We start from the raw sequence: 25,771 nt of genomic DNA, 5'->3' as shown, positions 1-25,771 counted from the left end.
AATATTTTAAAAAGGCATATACTAATATTTAGCTGTTTCTGCTCATCAGGCTAATGCCATTAGAACAAAAGCATTATAATAAAAAAAAGGCTTTATTTTTAAACCCATTGGGAATTTTGAGATTTAATTTTGACCCTTTGAGGTTGTAGTAGCTGGTGTCTAAGCTGAGTAGTAGATTATGTTGTCAGCACCTCTTATTTATTTCCCATAGAGCATATCAAATACTGTATATGCCTGTTAGCATGTTGTGTCAGTATCAAGCTATTGGCTATGCGCTAGTTATATAAAATCAATTCAGGAATCTAATAATTGATTCAGGGGTCTTAAAAACAACAATATAAAAAAACCATCACCATACAAAAGTGAATTAATTTGTCACCCCTTGTGAAAAGATGCAATCACACTCAAAATTCTCCAAAGCACTCAGAATGAGTTGTGTCCACACAAGGTCAAAATGTCTAAGCTTGAATGGGGCTTTACAAATCTATCAGCAATTAAGATCTGCTTTTTTAAAAAAAACAAGGACATGGTAAAAAATCAGAATTGTTGATAAGATCAATAACACTAGAATGCAAATCAAAAACTCTCAACTACCAGTTGTTCACCATCGATCTGAATTAAGGGAACAACAGACTTATTCCATTCACAATCAATCACCATGTCTTTTTTCACATTTACCTGAAGACAGTTATCTATACACAACAGTATAAAAGGTTTCTTTTTCTTCCTCAAAACACAGTTGACAGTCTTTCACGGTTCATAGCTTTTCACGGTTCAGGTTACTTGCTGCTGTTTTCCTGTGCGAGCTGTACTTTGGTGGCTAAGAACGAATAACACCAACTTCCCCCCACTGTCTTCTATCTGACAAAACAGCCTAATACATAAGCGTTTGCCAGGCAGAGGCCTCTCAAATACATCTGTAATTAAGCCGCAAGACATCATCATAAACTAACAATGGGATGTGAATTAGGAAGGAAGAAAAAGTTAATCGTTGCGTGTAAATGCTATGTCAAGGGTTTGGAAATGACAGATAATTAAGGGCGCCTCTTCCTTCCAAATCTTCAAATTATCAGCACAGTTCAGTTACTTTGCATCAGTCGCTGTGCTCTATGTTCATGACAGTAGAGAGGTATGCCTGTATGTCATAACATGACTGGGAACATAGGTCACCTGTGAAATCTTGCTTATCGGTTGATTTGAAATGTAGAGGTACCCGTGCATTATATGCATTATTACTAATGCTCATGCACAACTAACTCTCAGTTGATGTAGTTTCAGAGAAAGAGGCACGATGTTTGAATGTGGGGTGCTTGGGTTCAGAACAGGAACAGCTGGAAAGGCGCAGACGAAACACTGCTCTCACGTAATAAGCATTATATGAAACAGAGGGGTGCCATCAACAAAGTGATACCTGGAAGATTTTGTGTCACTTCCTGTTTGTTTCAACTTCTCTGCTACCATACGCTACTATCTCCATGACAACTGTGTTGGCCCTGGGTTTGGAGAGGTAGTGATCCAGCAAGCTTTGTACTGACAGTGGTGGTGGAAGAGAGCAGAGAGGCTTTGATTGATAAGCAAAGCTGCCTACCTCAGGCTCTACTTGGCTCTGACAGGGACAAAACAGCAGTCTGCTGCGCCTGCCACTGACATTTGTTATAAATCATTGGCAATTTCATCAGTCGAGAGTGAGAGACAGAGAAAGCCACAGAGAGAGGAGGAAGAGGGTGACAAAAAAAAAAAAAAACAAGAAATAGACAACCTGTCTCTTAACATTGTTTCTTCCATTTGTTTTTTACTTTGAGCTAAGCATCCCTGTCCCTTCCCTACACCCTTTCACTGTCCTCTCTGGTCCTCTATATCTACTGAGAAAACAGTTATGCAGTGCAGAACCAAAGAACAAAGCATAAGGTCAGGACAGCTTTACTAAAACAAAAAATTGTGCTGTAACTCACCTTGAAGGGTCAGTTCACACAAATTAGAAAAAGACATATTTTTCCACTTACCCCTAGTGATATCTGGCCATGCAGACAGCTTCATTTTTATCTGCTGGTATTTGAGAATTCTGCCACTACACAAGTATGAATGAATGACAGGTACATTTTGTGTAACTTGGCTCAACTGACCCTTTGACCATTGAGGGGTAAGATCAAGGGGAAATAAGAACCTGCCAAGGAGGTTATGGGTTCACTCATGTCCATTTGGTTGTTTGATGGTTTGTCGGCAGGATTACACAAAAACTACTAGACAGATTTCCTAAACAGGGTCTCTGCTCAGAATAGACTCAATTTACTTTTGGTGTGGATCTAGATAAAGGGACGAATCCAGGATTTTTTTCTCACTTTCTTTAACCTTGCACAATGTTTTTTGACATTTTTATTAATATCTCAGTGAATAATGCAGGGATCTTGGTCGTATTTAGGTGGCTGGAATCTATGAGCGATTACAATTTGAAGCAGATCCTAAATCTAGTGAGCTTAAATTATGGTTAAGTTGTTATGTTTGGTTCAAAATTCAGAGTGATATGGGACTAAATCACGTTGATATTGGATTAGGCTTGATTGAATTAAAGGGGATTGCTGGGCTTTGGTGGAGGTATGCTCTCTACTGAGTGCCATTCTAGTTTTAAAATGAAAAGTGCTTGTTGAAAATAAAGCACACTAGTTGATGTGTGTGTGTTTCATTAGTTGAGGCTCTAAAACAACCTATTACTCAAGCTTTCCTCAAAAGGGCCAAATATATACATTACTGGTGACAAGTCAAGCTGAAAAAGCACTACGGCTTCCACAATTAACCCATCGTATGGCTATCTCTAAGGCATGGTGCACACTATAAGACAAGACAAAGGATTCTCAGTCCTTCATAAGTTGGTGAGATCATTTTCACACTCCAAATGTCCCTGCCATTTTCTGTAACTGTGAGCATGTCAGATACAAGCAATTGAGTCCTGATCCTATGAAAAGGTTCAAGTTTAAAGGCCCAACATCTGCAGCCATCTTTTAGTATGATATATATAATGATAAGTTCTGAAGAACATAGATGAAAAAGGTGGGAACTATCATATATATCTAATCCAAAAAGCAAACTGTGGCAGTAGACAAACAATACAGAGGCTGCTTAGACTGCGCAATTCTGGCAAAACTCTCCTCCACATCATATCAATCATAACACTTTCCACATTGACTTTTGCAGAACAACACTAGATTTCTTACATCCAAAATCATGTCAAGAATCTGACAACATATGATAGTGTATAGTATGCTCTAGGCTGGCAGCTATGCCTGAAGCTGGAGGGGTTAAAGTTAAAATGTAAAATACTGCTGCCTCTCCATTTGACAAACTAGAAAAACAGCTAGGGTGTACATTGTTGAAAGGGTTCAATAAAGAAACACACTATATCCACAGTCTAAAAGCAGATACACCTCCACTGTTGTCATTTCATCTCCATACCACTCTCTTTCACTCTCCAACTCCGTCCCCAAGGTGTCTATCAACCACCTCTGATATCTTGATAAAGCTCTAACAAAGGTGAGTTGGTCTGTAGTGGCTGTTTGTTGATATTTATTTATCTCTGTTTGATTTTTCAAAGCGGATCATTTAAGCCTACTAAAGTAGATATCAACTCCTTTACCCCCTTTCATCAAAGTATGAATCCTTCATAGTCTTGGGAACTAGGACAAAACAAAATATAATGACTTACATCTCATTTGTAAAAAAAAAAAAAAAAAAAGGATGACACAAGTAAGATCCAAACCAGTCATCTACCGAGCCAGTGTGAACTGTCAATGTGTGAAGCTGAATTTGCACATAAAAAGCGCAGTGGTTTAACGTTAAGTGTTTCATTATTTGATTCCACTACACAGCCAGGAGAAGATCAGAGACTTTTCTCTTTGCCTGATCTATTTTGGTGCTCATCATTCCCCGCTCTCTAACACCTGAGACAGATAATTATCCATTAGAAAGAGAAAAAGTGCTACATTTAGTCATTTCTTTCTGAGCAAGATGTTTCTGAATGTGCCACGGCAGAGTGACAGCTGGAAGGCCAATAATTATAGTAATTAGATGGAAAATGACATCAAGTCATCAAGAACAGTTTTAGCTCTCGGTATAATGTATTTATTTTAGAAGAAACAGTCCCCTTTGAGGTTGAACCCTTTGCAATGTATGCTACTGAAACTTAAACACATCTACAGTTCATTTATCCACAGTGACTTCATGTGGCTATTTTTCACAGGCACCCAATGACTATTCTTTGCATGTTTCATGAAACGATATGGGATCATCTTTTAGTTCTGCCTGTCTCTCTCACGTACAGAGGCTTCGCATAATCACTCACCTCCCTGATAAATCATGTCCCCTCTGCTGTAGCCCAAACACCTTACATTGTCAGAGCTGAGGCTCAGCTCGCTGGAGAGGCTGATGGATGATTTACAGGCAGCCATGCCTCTTCTCTCTAAAACCTTCCTCGGTGGATAAGCCTTGTTCATTAACCCTCTCACACTTGTGAGCCTGTGCAGCCTGACCAGTCTTACACTTTGTCTATGCAGTAAGAAGAGAACAATAAGGACAGATGTTATCCAAGGGACACCTCAAGTGTTTGTGTGTGTGTGTGTGTGTGTGTGTGTGTGTGTGTGTGTGTGTGTGTGTGTGTGTGTGTGTGTGTGTGTGTGTGTGTGTGTGTGTGTATGTGTATGCTAGCAGAGCAAATAAGGGTTTTGGTACTTTCTTCTTACAGCTTTCCGCCATAGTCTGTCACAGAGCTTAGAGGACAAGGTTTACTCTCAAGGACCTCATGTAAGAGCCTCCCACTCTGTCCTTCTCACCTTTATCAAAAAAACAGGAAGGGTCCCTTTTGACAAAAGCTATAATACTGAAATTAATGATTCTCAACATTTTAGGGTTGGTATAAAGTAGCAAAGCCCGATTTCTACGCAGAAATTATTTCTTAGCAATGGAGCCTACCTACATTGCCTGTGGAGCTATGCGGTACCCTATGCTATTGCTGATGTGCACCTCATCACATCGGGGCTATACAATATACAGAGATACCATATAGAAACCACAAAACTGGTCAACCTGGGGTGTCTGTATCTTATCCTATATTTCAGCAATGCCAGTGGAGATTGTTGTTAATAAAATCAACAAAGGTTCAGTAAGGTTTTTGTGACACTAAATTATATTCTGTAATTCAGAAAAAAAATATTTCCACTGCAAACGTTCTTCTTGTCACAATTTACGCTCTATCGCTAATTAAAGAATGTAAATATTGATTACTTTGGCTTTTAATAATTGCACTTATCTTCTATTCTGCAATGTAAGTGAAACAAGGAAAACCTTTCAACCCTTGCTTTAAAGGTGCACTATGTATATTTTTTAAAAAAAGAAATTCAAATGCAGAAAGTTAACATTTACAATATAAATCAAGGTCCTGAGAATGCTGTTTGAAGCTAGAAAGGTGGCTACTTAGAAGGGTCCAGCAAATTTAAACAGTATGAAATTGTGTTTGTTAGTTTACTCAGCTAATTCTGTTGTGAAAATGACTTATTTTATTACTTATATTACACATCATTATTTTTCTCTTCTGATTAAAATGTCTTCCCCAAACCTACATAGTGCCTTTAAAGACACACGCACACGCACACGCACACGCACACACACACACACACACACACACACACACACACACACACACACACACACACACACGTGTAAACCCGGTTTAAGTGGTGTCAAGTGTTCAGTTGCTCAAATTAGCTTGTCATGGCACTTATTGCAGGTATTTCAACAATCATGTTATGCCCCTTTAAATGGAGGTGTTACTTCTCTCCCTCTGATCAGAAAGCACAGTGCAAGTGGATGGAAGGCATCAAGGAGAAAAAAAAAAGGTGCAGGATGTACTCTTGAAGCTGATGCACAAACACACAGCCAATAAAGTACTGTGGGCAGTCAGAATGTCAACAGACCCCACTGCTTCCACTGGGCCTGTGCACATGCTGCAGATTTGTCATCTAAAGAGGATGAGCCTCAACAGTAACTCCACCTAAACATGTTGGGAATATTCTTTGTTTGATCAGTATTGCTTGCTTATTTGGGAAACAAAGTGTCCTGGACTTTTTTCCAATATGATCTTATAGCAATGCTATGTAATTATTAGTGTTGAGTGCGTGCTTTAAAGAACAGCATATCTTATCTAATTTATTTATTAATTGTATTTACTTTTCCAAGCCAAAGGATATATTAAAAACAAGAAAAGGATATGAGGTGAGATTTAAGTGGGAAACAGCCACATACACATGTTGTCTTTATTTGTGCTTTTGAAGAAAATTAAATGACTTGGTTTTGGCAGCACTGAGAAGTTCTCTCTGTGTGTGCAGCAACGGCTTATTAACGGAGCTCAGAGTTGGAGTAATGAGGTACACAAAACAGTAAAGCCTATACAACCGGCTACATCCCAACATCCCTGCTCAACCACCTGCTCTGTGTTTTTGCCAGTATCAGGAATGTTTAGACTGAAGACGCAAATAAGCAATTTTCTGTTATTTTAGCTTGCAAATGTGAGGTACGCTATATCAAAACAAAAGTTATAAATAATTGTGTTTGCCTAGAGATGTCCCTGCATGCTGAATAGAATCTGTGTGAATTGAATAGAGTGTGAGTTTCTGTGTGTGGCTGCCTGTGTGGACATACACAGAACTATCTGTGAAATACATTTAGACAGCCTCTTTCCTCTTTGTCTGACATTGTAATTACCATTCAAACTAGCCAGGCTAATTACCTCCCCGTTAAGAAAAATAATCAGGTTTGTACACAAATCAAGACTAGCCATAGACGCCACGGCCTGAAAACCAAAACAATAATCAAGTCTACTGGGCACGGTTATTATGTTTCCCCATTTAATCAAAACTTGCATTAAGACTTAAAGTGATCAATTATTCTATCATTTAGTTTTCCAAAGATTATTGTATAAATCCCTAAATTATTCATTATATTCTGTCAATCAGTTTTTCTGTTGAACTTGTTACAAATTCTAACCCCCTTTCCAGCTGGGCTCTAATGTCATTCATTAATTACGGGTAATTAATATGGCTTGTTTACAAAATGTGTTTTACTGTCCCCTACAATTTCTTCTTCATTATCAACACTGGAAAGAAATTAAATGTTAAAACAATGACTTTCTGTGAAGCTTGGACATTTTCACAAATAATTTAGAGAAACCCAAAGGAGGGTCAGGTAACTCTCCAACAACAGCCACGACGATGTCTATCACACTGAACAAAAATGTGCGAGATATCTTTGCTATTTTGCTGATATGCACGTGATAAACAGTGGGTTAAAACAGCAACAGCAAGACCTCATTTTCCATGAGTGGTCAACCAATGATAATGGCAGAGCATGCAAAGCCACTCCACTTTAGGTCTAGGGTTTTTCTGGATAATTAAATTTTAAATCACTTTTCAGAAATCTAATGCTCTGTGACGGGGCAATGAGTCTGTTTTTAGCAAACATCTCTCATATGGTCTACTATCTGATTGTTACAATAATACAACTGTTACACTGAAAAACAATGCAGAACTCACAGCAAGACAACTTTACAACCTCAGGGTCAGCCATCCAACTGGCAAGTCAGCAGTATGGCACAGTGGTTGAACAAACATGAAGAAACAACTCCAGAGAAATAACACATATTTTCGCAGGATCCACTTGTAGTACAGACAAAGTAAAAAATACAGCTGCGTAGTGCCTGTTTTCTTTTTCTGACAAGTTTTATCGTTTGTTTAAGAAAAGTCACTGTTAATGCGCATTTACAGTACACTCACTTGATGTTTCAAGAACAGAAATGCAGCAGGTGGGAAAAAAATAGCCTGGCTATATAGCACTGAGTGAGCAGTGGCAGGCTTTTTAAAATAATCTTTTTGTCCATGGCCTTTGCCAGCCTGCAGCCATTTCCTTTCCTTTACTTCTCTGCCCCGTATCTTCTTTATTGTGATGCTAAACAGTGAGTTTTGACATTCAGAGGGGCCCTGCCAAAGGACAGGCCAGTGGATGCAGTAGAGAAGAGAGGGCCTTAATGGGTTCAACTGGAATGGAAAGCATCTGCTAGACTCCACAGGCTGGAGGACAGGGAAATGTCAAGTATGGTTATTACAGAGCAGGCAGCAGCTCTAGGAATTTTCACCTGAATGAAAAACAGTATCAGACAATGCACAACCACAAGCCACAGCTCCACACATTAACACCCTTGCTGAGGCAGTGAATGAACCCATTCACACCTAGGTGCGTGTGGTAAGAGTATTTTGACTCATGTATACATTCGCATACAAAAAAAAAAAAAAAAAAAAACATACTTGCACCATCATTACCCCCAAATTAGCATGTATATGCAGGTAAAAAAAAAAGGGCAATTGACTTCTTTCCTATTGCCAGACAGGTTAGCATGTCTTCCTTATTCTAATGTGTCACATTGAATATCAACTGCCTCCAGAAGACAGTAAAACTTGTTTTACACTAGAGATGGACTTGGATAGGAAGCGCAGTATCACTTCTGATGAGCAGGTTGGCACCTTTCATGGCAGACTCTGCCATCTATGTATGTGATTGGGTGACAAGGGTTGTAAAGAGCTTTGAGTAGTCAGTAGACTAGAAAAGTGCTATATAAATGCAAGTCCATTTAGAAATAAGATGCACCTTTTTTAAATGCGGAAACACAAATAGATAAGGAGTGAGCCACCTTGCTTCCTTTTGCACATGTGCAGTACCAATCAGGTATTGACATGGAGGTCAGTGACAATCTTACAATGTTTTCTGTTTTACTTCTCTCTTTAAAACTACACACAGACTGAATGATGTTAGAGCTCAGCTTGAATGGAGACGGATAGACAAGTATTTAAGCACTAACATCCTTAAAAATGTCCTTCACATAGCAACGTGATGGAAAGGAGTCCACCTGGCTAATAAATACCCCAGTGTGTCCCACACATTGACTAATTCGTGGCGATGCGCCACAGAATCAACACCGACTGCCACATATTGCGTTTCTTTTTTTGTTTTTTTTCAACACTACTTAAAAACGCAGCATATTCGTTCAGCTGCATCTACTTTCGATGCTTTGCCTCCGTCTCTCTGTCACTCACGCGTCTCACACACACAGCCCCTCCCCTCCGTGCACACCACGTGTGTCTCCATGAAAACGAGATCATCCGTTTAAGTACTAACATGGAAGCTTGATATTTGGTACAAACTTCATCTGAGACTTCAATAAAACTCAATTTAAGGTAAAACTGCCATCTCCTGAATGGCAGGAAAAAACACATACTTGTGTAGTGTTCATAAATCTGCAGAAAGTCCTGGAGTGAGTACTCATTCGCAGGATCACTTGAGCTTGTTTGCTAATTTGTACCCTCGAGGATGCTAATCAAAGCTAGTGCCAGACTAATGAAGCTCTTTAGTCCAAAAGCCAGGGAGACATACATGGCCCTGTGACTCAAGGCTGAGTGTCTGAGGGGATATGTGTGTCTGTGCACATGCTGAAGTGAATGCATGTGGTTGTACACAGTCTAACATGTGAATGAGTGAGTGTACGGGCATAAAGAGGTGGTATAATGGCAGATCAGCAAAGCTCAAATCCCACTCTCTAAGGGGAATCCAGCATCAAACAGCTCCTGCTGCCTGAGGGCTGGCCTTCCAGCTCTGTCGGCGGGGAAACTCCTGTCGCTGCACTTAGAGCTTCTGGATCAGCGAGGAGACACATAGCAAGCGGAGTGGCAGCGAAAATGACAGCCAGAGAGAGAGACAGAGAGATGAGGCAGTTTGGAAGAATGTGATCATTTTATCACCGCAGACTAAAGTGGTCCTGGGAATCATCAACAACAGGAGCCTTGGTGTTTGTTCCTTTTTTCTGTATGAGCATGGTGCACTGGAAAATGATACCTGGATATGGGCTGTTCACAGATTGGTTATTGCAGGGAGGTGAGTAGAATTTTAAACCACACATTATCCCCCTTTTCGTCACTCCCACCCAAATTCTCTGCTTTACCTCTGAGTCAAGACAGCTTAGTGGCAACCATAGCAACGCTTGCAAACAGAGCTGTGGCTCTTTCTGCCAAGGCCCACGGTGTGACCACTCACAAACGTTAGCCTGAAGCACAAAACCAGACGGACAGCCTGCTGAAAAGATAAACAAATACAGGAATAACACAAATGTGTGACAAGATGGCAGCAGAATGGTGAGAAGAATGGGGGAAAACGTTGCTCTGACACTTCTAATGTTCCTTTAGCAAAGGTATTACCACAGTGACAGAACTCAAGCACCTCCCTTTGTAGAGGGCATAGATATAAAAAGGAGATAGTACTCATTTCCCTCCCATAACAACAGAAGTTCATATAATCATCTCCCTAGCTCTTCCCCTCCTGACGGCTATGCGATATGACTGCTGGCGTTGGTAAATGTGGGAGGACCAGGAATGTGTGTGGCTGGGCGATAAGGCTGCTGTAAAATTTAATTAGCACAAAGCCATGGTGAAAATGACTCCATTTCTCACTGCATTATTAACTAGAGTACTATGTAAGAGCCTCGTCTCAATCAATGTACATAACAGGTTCATAGGAGAAAGGGATGGAGAAAGGGAGAGATAACAAAAGAGGGAGTGGGAGAGAGAGAAAAAACAATGACACATTTGAGATTGAAAAGTCCTATAAACTGGCAAAATGTATCTGAACTAAATCCCTGATAAATCTTCTGACTTTTTATCCCATTGGCTTTTCTGCCTACGTCTCCCGCACATGAGGTGTGTATCAAGGCGGACTGAAGACGAGCAGGCATACATGTGAAAAGACGAGACGGGGAGGATCTCAGAAGCCGGCAGAATGGCAATCCTACATTAGCTTAGCTTCACCTACTGTTAGGGGCCTGAGCTGGTGTGAATGGGCTGATTAGGGTCCTTGGCTCGACATGCTGAACACCACTTTCTATTTCACGATCCACAGCCTTTATTACAGCCAAGCTTCCTCATAATCCAGCTAAAAGTGGATATCTGAGGAGCCTGATCGGCTTAGGACTTGGCTAAAAACGGGGGATGTACAGCAGAGCGACATGGAGTAGAGTGCAGAGGTGTTCGTTATTATCTGTTTTCTATTTAGGACTGAGTGGGCACAGTTTAGCCCGGTGTCTGTGTGTGTGTGTGCATGCATGTGTGTCCACTCTACTCTCAGGCATTACTCTGACCTCTCCAATCAGTCAAGTGTATATACGGCACACCATTTCACTTCCTTATATTCTTACATTCTGGACTGGGCATGGATTACAGAGATTACAATTTTATGGGTGAGGTTATATTTGCTAGAGCTGCTTTAAGCTTGCCCTCTTAGCACATGTCATTATTAGTTTTAACACAACACGATGTGTGTGCATCAAAATTCAACACATTTCTACAGAAAGAGGCCTCTGAATCTTCAGGAGGCAGAGCTTTTATAACAGCACAAATTGGAGCCATAAAAAGACATTTTTTTATTATCTGTCCTCGCCTCTAAAACAATAGGACAAGTAAGCAGCATCATGATCACATGCCATAATCTATAACCCACATTTTTGAAACAGAAACATATTTCATGATGTCTGTATTACACGCAAGTAAGTGTCATCTAGTTATCTTAAGTAGACACTAGCTCTTGCCTTTGTCCTAAGGGCTACAGTGGATTGCTCATGCCTGGAAGTCACTGGTTCAATTGCCAGACAGGTAGAATAGATCGTGGAAAATTAATCCCCAAGTACTCTGCAAGAGCTACTAAGTGGCCAACAGATAAGACTGTACTGTACTTGTCAGCTTCAAAGTGTGACTGAGTGTAACCATGTAAGTGTGCAGCAGGGCATTCCGGGAAAAGAGAGTGAAGATTTAAAAAAAAATATTTTGTTCATTGCTCTCTACATCCCTCAATTACTATTCCACAAGTCTCCCTGCACAGGCTGGACCTAATTACACTCGCCACTTTGTTAAGGTGCCCTCTTGCTCCATCTGTTCAATGCAATTGCACCCTGGCACCAACATGCACGCTCGCACACACCAAGTGCGGCACTTCAGACAGACAGACAAAGGCAGGTCAAGGTACACTTTCCCATCTGGATATGCCTTTGTCTACAAGAACATTTAAACATTTAAACCACCAATCAAATGTGGCGATAAGAGAGACACCATGATTCTGAGTGGCCAGATGACTGTGGACATGAATACAAAGAGCCATACACCTGTCCAAGCCCTAGACACGGCTAATGCTCCGACCCAGGAGCGGCCTTTGACCTTCTGCCTGCACATCATTAAAGCACAGGGTTTAAGCTGACAATTTCTATGCATGTATGCATGAGCTTGTATGCGTTGAAGTGGCAGAGTGAACACTCGGTGTTCAGGAACAGAAGCTCTTTGGCAATAATCTGTCACTTTAATGAAAAACGCACGGCCCGTGTGTGATGTGTGGATGATGTATTATGACCAAATGCAGATAAATCAGCAACTTCTACAGTTACACTTTTGAAACAATGACGTGTAGCATCAATTCAAATAGATCTTGGGAGGAGAGCGTCTGTGCTCCTCTTCTTGTCTTGGGCACACTGAAATGATTTAATAACCCCTTCTATTTCTGCTTATGTCATGTCTGGGGGAAAGCAGCAAGGCAAGGGAGGAGATAAAGCAGACACCAAACAAAGTCAAAAAGTAAAGAGTAGACTGCGGAACTTTGCAACGATGGGAAGCTTTCTCCCATAATTGACATTGATATGAGGAGACAGAAATGTGAAAGAGGGATGAGAGAGCACACACGCAATCTGCAGGATACAGTAGCCTGCAGTGGAATCCACATATCAGAGTCTATAAGAGGCCCAATCAAAAAGGCAAGCATCTAACGGCAGATTCCACTAGAGTATCCCTGCCTCAGGAAGCTACAGTGACTGACTCTCACTGCTAGTTTTTCACAAATGTCTCACATGTCAGCACACAGAGCAGATAGGAGGAAACAAACTTCCTTTTTTATCCTACTTTTTTGACTTTCATTTCAACTTCACACTCTCCCCTGTTTTCGACTTAATGATTTTCTGCAGCACAGCCTCTGAAAGACATCGTAGGTTGAGTCTCAAATTAAGCCTATTAGTCATCTCCTTCTACCATTCGCACCTATACCCGGGCCATTTAAAGTCTGCACTGAATAGCTGCATCCAACATTATATAAAGAAACATAAACTCAGCAAAAAGGGTCATAAAGTACACTTCGCAAATACAAAGCAGACGACATCTCAGATAATAACTTGAGGGCGGTTTTAAGTTGAAAACCTTAATGCATTTCAGCACAAGTAGGGAAAAATAACCATTTTGTTAAGGGGTTCACTGACTGTGAACTGACCTTTACATCAATTTCAAGCTCTAGTTCAGGGTTATATCACACGTGATAATTGTTAGGTCGGGTTTCACTAAAGACATCTTAAGTAATTGCTCCTAAAGACGAGACATTTACCTCTTCATAGATCCTGTTCCTCCCCACATTCTCCATGATGGATCATTCCAAGATAAGGGCATTAGAGCACGCCCATACACTCATGATGCACCTCTGGCTTTTGCTATCTTACACACTTGGGGGCTCTTGGCTTGTCAAACACAACGATAAAATAAGTGTAGCTATGTGATTCCCCTCAACATGCACATGTCAGCTTGGGAGTCAGCGAGGCTGTGATCAGGGCTTGCAAAGACGCTTGAAATGACAGTGCCTGGAGAGATGTTTTCAGAAGGACACAGTTAAAAAGCTATGGATGCTTTATAGATTCAATTTGCAGATTCAAGTCTCTTACACCTGTGTGGCTAACCACCATCGATCCATCATTCTGTGGAGCCCGATCCAATTTAGAGTGTCAAGGAGCCCCAGAGCCCCGCAGCCTTATCCTAACCCAGGCCACAGCCACCACAAAGCCTGCTTACCTTCATCCCCTGAAGTCTGCGGGTGTGTCTGTGTACTTTTATGTGTTTATGTGTATGTGTGCAGAGGGAGACTGCAGACCAAGCTAAACACCTTAGCTGCTGGCTCATGTGAAAGTGTGCTGAGCCAATTTAGGGGTAAGGGTAGGGGGGTAGAGAAAGCATGAGAAAATGCAAGGGAACCCAGGCCTGGACCCGAACTCAAAGCAAAGAGTACAACAGTTGAAGAGCAGGGAGAAGGAAACAAAGGTAGGGAACAATGTGCACCCAGTTGTGCAGCAAACAGCGGAGTAGACTGCAAGGAATCTTTTAATGCTATTTTCTATTACATGGCAATCAGTCTCATCATGACTACGAAGCACTACAGCTATAATGGAACTACTCCACAGTCTCATCAAAGCCTTATGATGGGGAATGAAATCTATCCATTTGATTTGTCTCTGCAGACGGCGGACTGGTGCACTCGAATCTCCCTTGGTATGAAAGCTTAATGGCATCATGCATGTTCAGATTGACCATTCAAATCTCTCCCCTTCACCTACTTATTACAGTATCTTCTGGCGCAGATGTTTCTGTTTTATTTCTCTTTGCTGCTCCACTGGACTGCAGCAACACCCTTGAGATCAATTATTAAAGGGTATTTAAAACTGTGGGAAAAGGAGGTGGTAGGCTGGTGTGAAAGTGAAAGCAGCTGTTTAAGTGCCTGTGCCACAGACTAAATTTCATCACCTCCCAACTAAACTGAGAGCATTCTGTGGGTTTCACTCACTCCAGCGGCTAAACCCAGGGCAATTAAGACTTGCAGGAGCGAAGGGAGGAAAAGGAAACGGGAGAGAAGGGACGAGGCACGAGAAGTGGAGACTCCATACCAATAACAGGCAATTATGTTTGGGTAGGGCCATTGTCAGGCCATGAGAGTATAGAAGAAGACAGCGGGGATATGGGATGGTAGGGAAATGAGGAGGAGTGTTATTTAGGAGGCAGATGGCAGAGAGGGGGAAATTAAGATGAATGGGCACTGAGAGGGCTGAGCTGGTGCTGGGGCTGGGCAGAGAAAAGTAATTAGCTGTGTTTGCTCTGGGAGGCTGGCAGTGAGTGTGATGCCTGCGGTGACAGGCTAAAGCCTTGAGCTTTATTAGTCAACAAGGCCGTGTCTGATGCTGCCAGCAGGGGGCAGCTAGGCCAGAAACCTTCCAGGACCCTCTTACCTGTACATCACACCATGGGGTCCTTACACAACATGGACACTGAGCAGCGGCTCCTTCATGCCCTGCAATTTCCTTTTACTCTAATCCCATTAATAGAGCATAGCTCTGGCTTGTCCTCTTTTATATTTACAGACTTTCTCTCACAAACAGCTTCCGACTCAGATTTTTTATTCTCTGACATTATTCCTTAGTTTCACCCTTACCAACTGGCTCCATCTTTCTTCCTCACACCATTTCTCTCCATTTCTTATGTTACAGCCACCTCTATCTGTCTCTTTCCTCCCACCCTGTATATCTCCCTCCCCCTCGTCCCTTTCCAATCTAATTTCAGATAAGTCGTAGCAGAACAACAGAGCAAGGCCCTTTATCATTGCCATCAATGATGTGGGTGGATTGAGCGTGAATAATTTTATTCATGTGTGCCTGTACCCAACCCACTGGGATTCCAATTACAAGTAATAAGAGGTAATAGGGTTACAGCGTGATTTTTTAAGTGCCTAAGTAATGATTGTAGAAACCCTTTGACAAGAGAAAAAAGCTGTTGTTTATTTTAGCAACAGCACAATACCTGTTCACAACAATGAATAATAAAGGACAATTTAATTTGGCATTAGTATCCAATCTAATTTTCACTTTCAGGAATTTATATAAAGTAGTTAGACGCATATACACTTGCCCTTTTAACGTTAAATTATTCATATTTAGTTTCTAAATGAAAACACAGAACACTGGCAGTACTCTATGCTACAAGTGGCTTACATCCAATTTGTAGCACAGCATTTAGTCTGTATGTTTGATCTTTGTGCACATGATTCACTGCTCTTCAAAAACTTACAGTACATACACTGCTGTTATTGCTATTTATTGAATTTTTTTCGTCTTCCCCTCAATAATGGATATTATAAAATAAATATAGTATAATTCTGTCAACAAAAGTATTATTTACATTTGAAATAGTTTTGGCCCCAAAAGATGAATAATTCAACAATTCTTCCATTTAGTCTATGTCCCCACAGTGTTGCATGACAGGGGTGAATAGGGGAAAAGGGGGAATGTAACCATTTTCAAATACCTTCCGATTTTGAAATTGTCTAGAAAGGCGCAAGTGGCATTACTGAACCACAACAGTGCTTTCAATTGGGCTCAAAATATTTTGTGAATGCGCTTTTCTCTTGGCCCTCAGCCCTGTAGTCTTCTCAGTGATTTTCCAGTTCATATAGTATGTGCAGCCTATATACTGTGATCCAGTTCCAAAAGGCTAACCATTGACTAACCTTCTATTTCTATTATTGAAGTTTTTAGAATAGCTTTGCTACAGCAACATGCCACGTTCCTATTTAAATCTGCACAGATTTTGATGCTAAGCTTCTAGTTTCTTTTACCAATGACTGGAGATTTATTATAATCTTATCCAACTGTTGCTCAGGGGTTCCTCTGTTTTTTTCTGCCCTTTCAATTGTCGGTCTGATTGATCCATTATACATTGTTTTGCTCTCCATGTACAAAACATGACTTTTTTTGCAGAATCTTCATACAAAAAACCTCATATATTTCAAAAGACCTCTCAAAACTGTAGAGCAGTCCTCTCAGCCAACTTACAGTACTGAATCATGCTTTTGTGGCTGGCAATACCAAACTTCTGAACAGTGGTACAGGTCAGCAGTGAGAAATTCAAGACAAAAAATAGTATTCTCCTCACAAATTCTAGGACACTTGACATTGATGTGAATAGAAACTTCCTTTTTGCAAGATTTTAAAAAATATGAAAGTTGCCAACTGCATTCAAAGGCATAGGATTGAACTCAAAATGCTGCAGTTAGTGAACAATTTAAGAACCTTATAAAACTGAGCCTCCAGACAGCCCACACACTGCTTTCATGAATCTCCTCTCACAGTCTGCGCATCGCACTGTCTCAAACAGTTTCAGCAATGGCCTTTCACCCTTTCAGAGGGCACACACAGGGTCACGAAAAAAGGCAAAGGGACAACTGAAAAGGTCAGCGGACACACAGAAAAGCAGGACATATGAACTGTCAAGGGGACTTTGCATTACATGCGAAAGATGTTTTCCAAAAACAGATAAAAGATAGAGCTGAGCACACTTGAGGCTTTAGCTTTGTTTTTGCTTTACCATGGTTAACAGGCCTGAGAACCTGGCGGAAGGAGCCGGGGCTGATCGCCTGCTGCTGGTTATCTGGAAGGAGGGCAGTAAACAAATAATACCAACACATACAGTACGAAGATGGATCAAAAAGATCATGAAGAGGCATTCACACGCCGATGAGCTCCTGTAAAGTGAAGTTTATTCACAAGAAACACTGTGTTCAAGGGCACAGCTGTACATTGCCCCTAAAGTTGAATAGGTAATCAATTCAAAATATGTACAGATCTCATCTTGGATTCACAACATGAGAATGTGTGTGAATGTCTTCTTTTAATTTTGCAATTCTTGGATTTGGATTTAAGATTATCAGAAAAAATAAGTGTGTATTGCCTTTTACTGAGATCCAAACTTCAAACAGTTGTAGTAATATTGTCAGGCTAAGGATTCTCTGGCAGTGTGCTGCTGGCAAGCATGTGTGCAAACAACAAACTAATGTATTTCTAAGGTGTCTGTAAATTAGAGCTGTATGGAGCCAAGGCAAGAGAACCCGAGGATTAATTCAATACACTCAGCTTTTAAAACAAAAAAATAAAAATATGCATCCAGTGGGCAGGTTAGGACCAGGATTCATTGCGATTTTTGAACATCTGACTGGGATCAGAACACTGTCCGTGGACAATATGGGTACTAGGTTTTCTGTGTGCGTCTTTGTTTGTTTATGAATGTAGGAAAGGGATATGGGACTCACCCCTCGGTCTTGGTGCTCTCTTCCTGCGGTCTCTGAATGCAGCTCCTGACTGTAGGGCTTCCAGCAAACTATCCATCACACCTGTCTCATCATTCTCTGAAAAACCCAGGAAGAAAAAGAATGAGTGGGTGTTGGAAGACAGGAGGAGAGGTAAAGAAACAAAATCAGATAAAGTGCAGTTTGTTCTGGTGGTGAGTTTTGCCATATGGATTGCAACGATTTGGAACTTAGAATGGCAGGCCAATATATCATATGTATACCATAAGCTACAGCAATATAGTGAAGTCAAGTGCCCATTATATGATGGGACTAGTTCCAAGCAAATCCAGTAAGGCACAGGTCAGCAAGTTCTTGGAGACAATCTGCTGTGCAAATGTAAACCCTGGTGTCTGCGGCCTAGTGCAATTTAGTCGTGCGTTGCATTGTAGTATTCTAGTTGAATAAAAAGTTATGAAGGATATTAACTAGCAATGGAGTCACATATACAGTGAAGTATAGTACACTGTCACACCGGAATAGAACTCCCAAACCTGCCAACATGGCACAACACTAACTATAGAAAACTCTTGACTGAAAATACTAAGTCCTGAATGCAGATATTTATAAGGGAAAAGATTTTTCAGATATGACATGTAAGTCATGCGCTGTGTCGGTACAGCTGAAAGCCTGGCCTTGATACTTGAGACAGAATGATGGACCTGGCTAGTCATTTACACTGAAAACAGCCTCCAGTGAAAGGGAAGGGAAATAGATAGCAGGTATAGACAAATGTTCAAGGACAAGACACACTCCAAATATAAAAGTGATACTTTGGTTGTCGTGCAAATGTGAATATGTGTGCATGGATGTTTTCTTTTCAAAACAGCTTTTGTGTTGGTGATAAAATTTGAGGTCTTTGTCAACCACGACGCAGACATGAAGGGCTGTGTGTGACTGAAGAACTGACAGAACTGTCTGAAATGAGGTGGTTTTATGACAGTTTACTGCTGGACGCCAATTACATGTTATATATCAGACTCATTTTCAGTAGATCAGTCTCATGTTAAGCGTGCTCACACTAGTTTGACAAAAAGAGTGCTGTAGTATAAGATGTTAAAAAGACCCCAAATGTTCACCACTGCTGGTCTGGTCACTGATTTGAAAGTAACCCACATGTGGTCACTACGTCCTACTGCCTTTAGTTCTGTTATTGCTTTCATATCTTTAACCACTGACTGATGACAACTGTAAAAGAGAAACAGAAGAAACTTAAACTATACTTACTGTACATTAGCAATATTCTGCATTATGCTTGTTCTATTGATAAAGATAATGTAAAGCCTCGTTAATATCTGATACCCCCACATTGAATTTTCTTTAGCAGCAGGCCTCAACTTTCCAACAGCAATGAAACTGAGATTTTTAATTTGCTGTCACAATTTACATATTGAGTAATAAGTCTACTACTGTTTTCCAGCCAAAGTAAGGAGTATTCATGATCATAATCCTTTTATATGCATTTTTGCCTTTTGTCCACACACGTTTAATGACACTGAAAACTGACTTTTTTGAAAACCGCTTCCAGGGTGAAGATTTTTAAAAAACTAAAAAATAAGTATTGGAGTATTGGACTAAAAAATAGTCCAATACTCCCATGACATAAATCTCTCTGCCAACATTGGCACTTTTAGACAAGACCAGGTTTGACTTCTAGTTGCAGGTTAACTACCAAGAAGAGCTTTTTGTCAGGTATCTGGTTGGCCAACTTGGCTTGGTGTTAGGGTTGTACTGCATCTGTTGATTTGGCATGCTCTTGGAAGCACGTTTTACTGTGGTTATGCATTTTCATTTAGTTTGAAGATTTGTTTTTGTTTTTTTTATTAAAAACCGTGCTTCTGTGGACGGGTTTCATTTTGTCTGTTTTGAGAACAAAGGAGGGAGAAAAACATTTTTTAAAAAATACTGCTCTGATAAAGGTTGTGTGTGCTTTCTAGCTCTGTCCAATTCATTTGAACTACCTGTGGTGCAATAAAACACAGGGGAAAAAAAGTCCTGCTGCTTAGACTGGACTTTGTGGTGCTATCAGGCCCTCGACTGGGTCAAAGGTTCATCACATCTTATGTTAACCCATGGGGCTCTACTTTTGTTAAACTATGAACAAGCACCAATTAAACCAAAAACGGGCATTTACATTTTTGCTATTTTGATGAGCAGAGGCAAAATTGGTGGCCAGTACATTTATGTATTTATTTACTTATTTTTTTTATTATTTTTTTTTGCTTTGCGTATGTATTTATTGTATGTGTTCTGTATTGTTAATGTGACATTAAGGGATATTCTATGTGGGAGGGATAAAAAGATAAAGGAAAAATGGTCAGAATGGAAGTCGTCTCTGCCACATTGCATTGTTATGTTTTTTGCCTGTGAAATTGCTTCCAATAAAGAAAGTTAATGAAAAAAAGAGAATGCGTCTCCACATGCATATAGATCAGCCACTTGTGATCTGATCGCACTCCCCAGTAAATGCAAATAAATGTGTACATAATTTCCATTTGCAAAGACCATTTTTTTTCTAACCAGCGGGAGGTTGCGATATACTTCCCGTGACTACTCTGCCAGAAATTCAAAGACCAAGAAGACCTTGCAAAGACCTTGGTGCAGGGCCACTCAAATGGAAATCAGACTGTGTGTTTCGTGTATACTCCATCCACAAGAATCCAAAATTTTGCACTTTAATACGGGTGGTGGGAATGACTATATACTTCCACTACGTAGAGGACGTAAGTTTAATAAGCGTTCCTTCAATGTGGACCAGGACACATTCACATACACACACTGAAGAGGTGAGCCTTAGTTGTCGCACTATTGCGGAATTTCTGTGTAAAAGGGGCTTTGGTCTCTGTAGCTTGTCACCTCTTTGAAATGCCTATAATCTCTACTACTTATCTTCTGTCTTGCATACAGTACCATGCAGCACCATAGTTGGGTTTCTGCAAACTTGCAGCTGTCAATCAGCTCATGGTACATGGTTCTTTTACAGCAAACCCTCTTTTAAACCGAAGCTCCTGTATTGAGGGCAGAGGGTCCCCAGGGTGGTGGGTTGTGGTTGTGCCCAACCCCCATACCAAGCTGCGACTACAAACACACACATGCACACGCAATGGGTATATCATGTCCCACTTCCTTGCCTGCCAGCTTCAATGTGTGCATTTGTTGTGCTTTTCATTTGCAACAGTTGCACTCCTCCTCCTGGTTGATATGTGCCCAGTTCTTCATCATTGTGCAAAGTAGAGAGACAGGAGGAATATCTGAGCAAAAACCAACGTTCCTCGACGTCCAAATTTGTCTCCACTGCTGTGGCAATTCATCACAGGGAGCAAGCGTTACACTCCCCTCAACACACACAGACATATACACAAAAATAGAGATAACACAGAAAACAAGCAAAAAGGAGCAGATCAATCTATTGCAACCTGAAGTGTGTTCCTTCATGTGTAGTACTCCGTTTGACTCCAACCCACAAGAACATGAAACAGTTTGTGTGCCTCAGGAGGCAAGGAAAAAGAAACCCACTCAGATCTCCCGCCTCAGGAATATATGGGAGCAAAAACAGTCCAATTTTACACATCAATTAGAAGTAACTCAGACAGGCCGTGACAGAAAACCGCTTTATAGAATGTAGACAAGAAGTACTTTCAGACAGTCTAACACCGAAAATCATAACACATATTTATATACTCACACCCACATGCTCATAAACTTAGAGAGAGAGAGAGAGAGAGAGTGATCACAGACATGTCACATGGATAGCAATGGAGGAAAAACACATGGCACAGGAATATTAGTCAAGCTAGTAGCTGTGAAATGGGTTTGAAACAGTCATTCAGCTTGTGAAAGGTGGTGGTGAGGAGGATGTGGTGAGAGAACAAAGATTATTGAGAGGAACGGGGCAGTGAAGGGTGGTATCCCTGCTTTGGCAGTAGAGCTACTGATTGGTGCTTTGATGTGCACAATTCGCCTGCCTATTTCTATTCTGCTGAATCTGGAATCAGAGCTCTCATGACAGGTGTGCAATGCGTGAGACTTTTTGCATTAAATTTCACCAAAAAAATGAAGACACTCTCACAAGCCAGTCTAGGCCTTACTGATGTCTATTTAAAGAATAGTAAGATTTCATGGCGGCTCTACAGTAAGCTCTAAGTCTCACGTTTAGTAGTGAAAGAAAGCAGGAACTGAGCCCAATGAGCTCTACTGTGCCATGTGTAGATTGACTGTCCTCTTTGTTTGGAAACAAATGTATGAAAATATGTGGTTGAATGGACAAATATAGATGTGTACAACTTAGATCAACTAAGGGTAAAAGCAGAAAGGTGTTTACTCAACCACAAAACAGAAGAATAAACTCTGGGAGTGGAATCAAGACAAAGCTGAACCTCCAACTCTGGGGAAAGGCTATAGTTACCCTCCTGTCTGTAGTGAAACTTCAATCACCATCTATTTAATCAGAGCCTGTTCAGACTGGCATTTTCCATTGTCTGGACATGTGGTCCATCTGTGCGTAGATGTCTACCCTCTCTTCAGACACTAACTAATGCCTCCCGCCACTTCACTCAACAGGATGTGGCACTTATCATCAGGACAATAACCTGGTTGAAGCAGAGGTGGGCCAGAGAAAGGCAAGAAATAGGGTCAATTGGGCTGGGATGGAAAAGCTAAGGAGAGAAAATCACATGCCTGAGTACAATGAATGCAGGCCGACCACTATGTTCCCCTGGACACTTAAAAAGCAATGGTGCAATAAGGCTAGTCAGTCCCCTCTCTCTCTCTCTCTCTCTCTCTCTCTCTCTCTCTCTCTCTATTGAATACCTTCAGTTGCACTTTACTGATACTTTGAGCAGCCAAGCCATTCACCGGATGATGAACAGGGATGCACAAATGACAGACAGTATCACAACCAGCCTATAAATATTGTAATAGGTCACTGTTGATCAACCTTGAAGGGTTTAACGATAATAATAGTAATACTAAAAAAGAGAATCAGTCTTTGCTATCCTGTGTTCCCAGTGGCACCTTAGCCAAGGACCACACACTAACATAAAAAAGATAAATCCTGTGACAAATCCATATATTCATAGAGAAACCCAATAAAATGTTAATTTGCCCATTAGAGGGGTTGTGATTTTAAATCTTTTCTTTTTCAGGGATCCATTTTTTATTTGTTTGGGAAGATGGTCTACTAAGAACTGAACTGAACAGAGCCAATATTGCCAGAGGGCATATTCGCCATATCTGAAAATGTAAATCAGTTATCAGGGCATAAAACCAATGATCTGTTGATCTTTACAAATCCAGAAGTGATAGTAAAAAATCAAATCTAATACAAATCTAATTGAATCTTGACCTTGAAATCAAAAGCCATATCAAGTTAGCCGTTTTCTTTGTGATATAGTAGTGTAGTTTTACCTCTCTAGGCCTCCAGAAATTATTCAAAGTCAGCCACTTTGACAAAATCACAATTTATGGCCATGCACTCTATGATGAAGGGTGACAAGAAAATATTGCTTAAGAAGTCACAGGCAGAAAAGGTTGGGAATTAAACTGTTAAAGGAAAAATAGAGGAAGTAAAATGGATTTCAAATAGAAATTGTTTACGGGCAAATGGCCCTGTAAAGGAAAGGGAAAAAAAACAGTAATCTGAGTTAATCCAAGAGAACCTAACCAGTCCACCATAACTGCTGAGTATTGCCACATGTGCATTTGTGTACCTTCTGTACATCCCTCTATAGTAAGCAAACATCCAAAAATGTTGGCTATACTAATATATAACGGAAGCCATTTGGAATTTACGTCAACTGATATAAGCTCTGTGAAATTCATTTTGAATATTGGTGATCACAAAATGTAGATACAGTTACATTTCTTAAAGTTATGTTCTCAGATATTTCTGCCTGTCTGTTGTAGGTGTAAACAGGCAATGGTTTGCTTACATGTTAGCCATGACAACTAGGGATGCATGATATATATCTGACTGATAAATTATCAGCCTGATGTTTGTAAATGTATATTAACAGCTATTAATCTGCCCAGCCTAACTGGCAGTTTAAAGAGTAACTGCACCCACACAAATAATCTGGCTTGCACTACCAACTAGTGGGGGCACCATGCTTTTTGTACAGCCTGTGCAGAACTGATGCACTGTGGCACTTAAGTACCACACAACAACACAGCTGGGTTCGACATAAACAAAGGTCAGTGCAGACATGCTTTTGATCCCTTTCAAAATCTAGTGTGGAGTTTTTTAACAATAAACTGGCTTAATGTTGGTCCAACACATCCACACCTAATGGAACAAAACAGACCATGAGTCAGTGGACATTAGGACATTGCTCGTCTTGTTGCCCACAGCAACACAGGCCAATGTCACCCTCACTAGGTTCTCGCAGACTCCAATGCTATCACAAATATATTCTCAACTTTCAAAATAGTATAAAATGTAAACTAACTATATAAGCACCATAATGATACTACTACATGATACAGACAGCTTTACTCTGCCTACGCTATCTAAGAATTATCTCATTAGAACATATGCTCCAACCTGCTTTCTTTCTCTCTTTCTTACGCCCCTCCTATGTTTTTAGCATCTTTGCATGCAGGGTTGCATCTCTAGCTGTTCTTCTATTTGACGTCTTAATAGTTCATCGCTTGTAGCCATGTAGGGAATGTTAAATAAAGCTCTGATGTGTAATTTGTCGCTCCACAAACATTCCCGCTCCCGGCCTACCCTGGGAGTTAATGCAACAGATTTGTCATACACAAGCCAGGCACAGCTAGAGGAGGAGGAAAAAACACCTATTCAATCTGAATTTCAATCTCCATAGGGCTCTATGCAAATGCATGCAAGCTGATGCTCTCGCTCTCTCAGACTGCCAGAACACACAGTGCGAATGACGAAACCAGGCTGCATATTATAGAGTAGGTAGAAGCCCAGTCTGTGGCACGTAACAGAGACAGAGGAAAATGAGAAGGAATCTGGGAGGACCTCACGTTTCTGGAATACACAAGTAGGCAAAGCTAGAACTAAACTAAATACAGATACCTGTAGCAGGCAAAGAAGCTAAAATCCATTTTGATCATTTCCTCCAGGAAACCCTCCCCCTTCCTTCCCCTGTCTCTCATTGCTGTGCCCTTCAGCATAATGTGGAAATGCAGCCTCTCTGGGGCTTTTTAGAGAATTGATGGATAATCAGATGATTACACAGAAAATCTCCATTGAGGACAATCCTCCCTGACAAACAAAGAGAAAGCTCTTTAGTTAATAAATAGGCTGAGAGACAGACAGAGTGAGAGACTGTGTGAGAGAGAGAGTGAATAAATCCTGTCCTGGGTTGGCAGCACAATGCCAAATCTGTATCACATATTCATTTCATCCCAACAATCTGTGTCTATGTATGTGTATCTGTATGTGTGCATGTGCGCGTGTATGTCATACATTGCCAAAAACATCACTTCTTGGGGATGTCACTGAGTTTGCCTTCAGCTTTATCTTAATTTGAGCGTATCTAAATAAATTTCAAGCTCTAGGCATATTTGTATAAGCCTTTCTGACAAAATTTGGCTGAAGTTTATTCTCATGATTTTCTTATTACTGAACTTCTTTTTTTGAAATAGTAAAGTTTAAAGTGAAACACAACTCAGCACACAAGCATGCGGGAAAGAAGTCCAAGCTGTCAATCTGGACGAGTTACAAACAAAACACGCATGAATCATTACAGAGAATCAGGAC

At 40.7% G+C, this 25,771-nt stretch overlaps 1 protein-coding gene across 1 annotated transcript in view; it reads right to left on the bottom strand.

Annotated features, from left to right (window-relative positions):
* Positions 1-25,771, bottom strand: part of LOC140994201 (protein diaphanous homolog 3-like) — a 165,945-nt gene that overhangs the window by 35,268 nt on the left and 104,906 nt on the right. Inside the window, exons 26-27 of the mRNA XM_073463751.1 lie at positions 18,007-18,102; positions 17,286-17,348 (exon numbers count right to left, since the gene is read on the bottom strand). Of these exons, the coding sequence (XP_073319852.1) occupies positions 17,286-17,348; positions 18,007-18,102 (159 nt within the window). The remainder of the gene's footprint in view (positions 1-17,285; positions 17,349-18,006; positions 18,103-25,771) is intronic.

This window comes from Pagrus major, chromosome 4 (assembly GCF_040436345.1).
Source record: "Pagrus major chromosome 4, Pma_NU_1.0".
Classification (NCBI taxonomy): Eukaryota; Metazoa; Chordata; class Actinopteri; order Spariformes; family Sparidae; genus Pagrus; species Pagrus major.
This window is presented reverse-complemented; position numbering and strand designations above follow the sequence as displayed.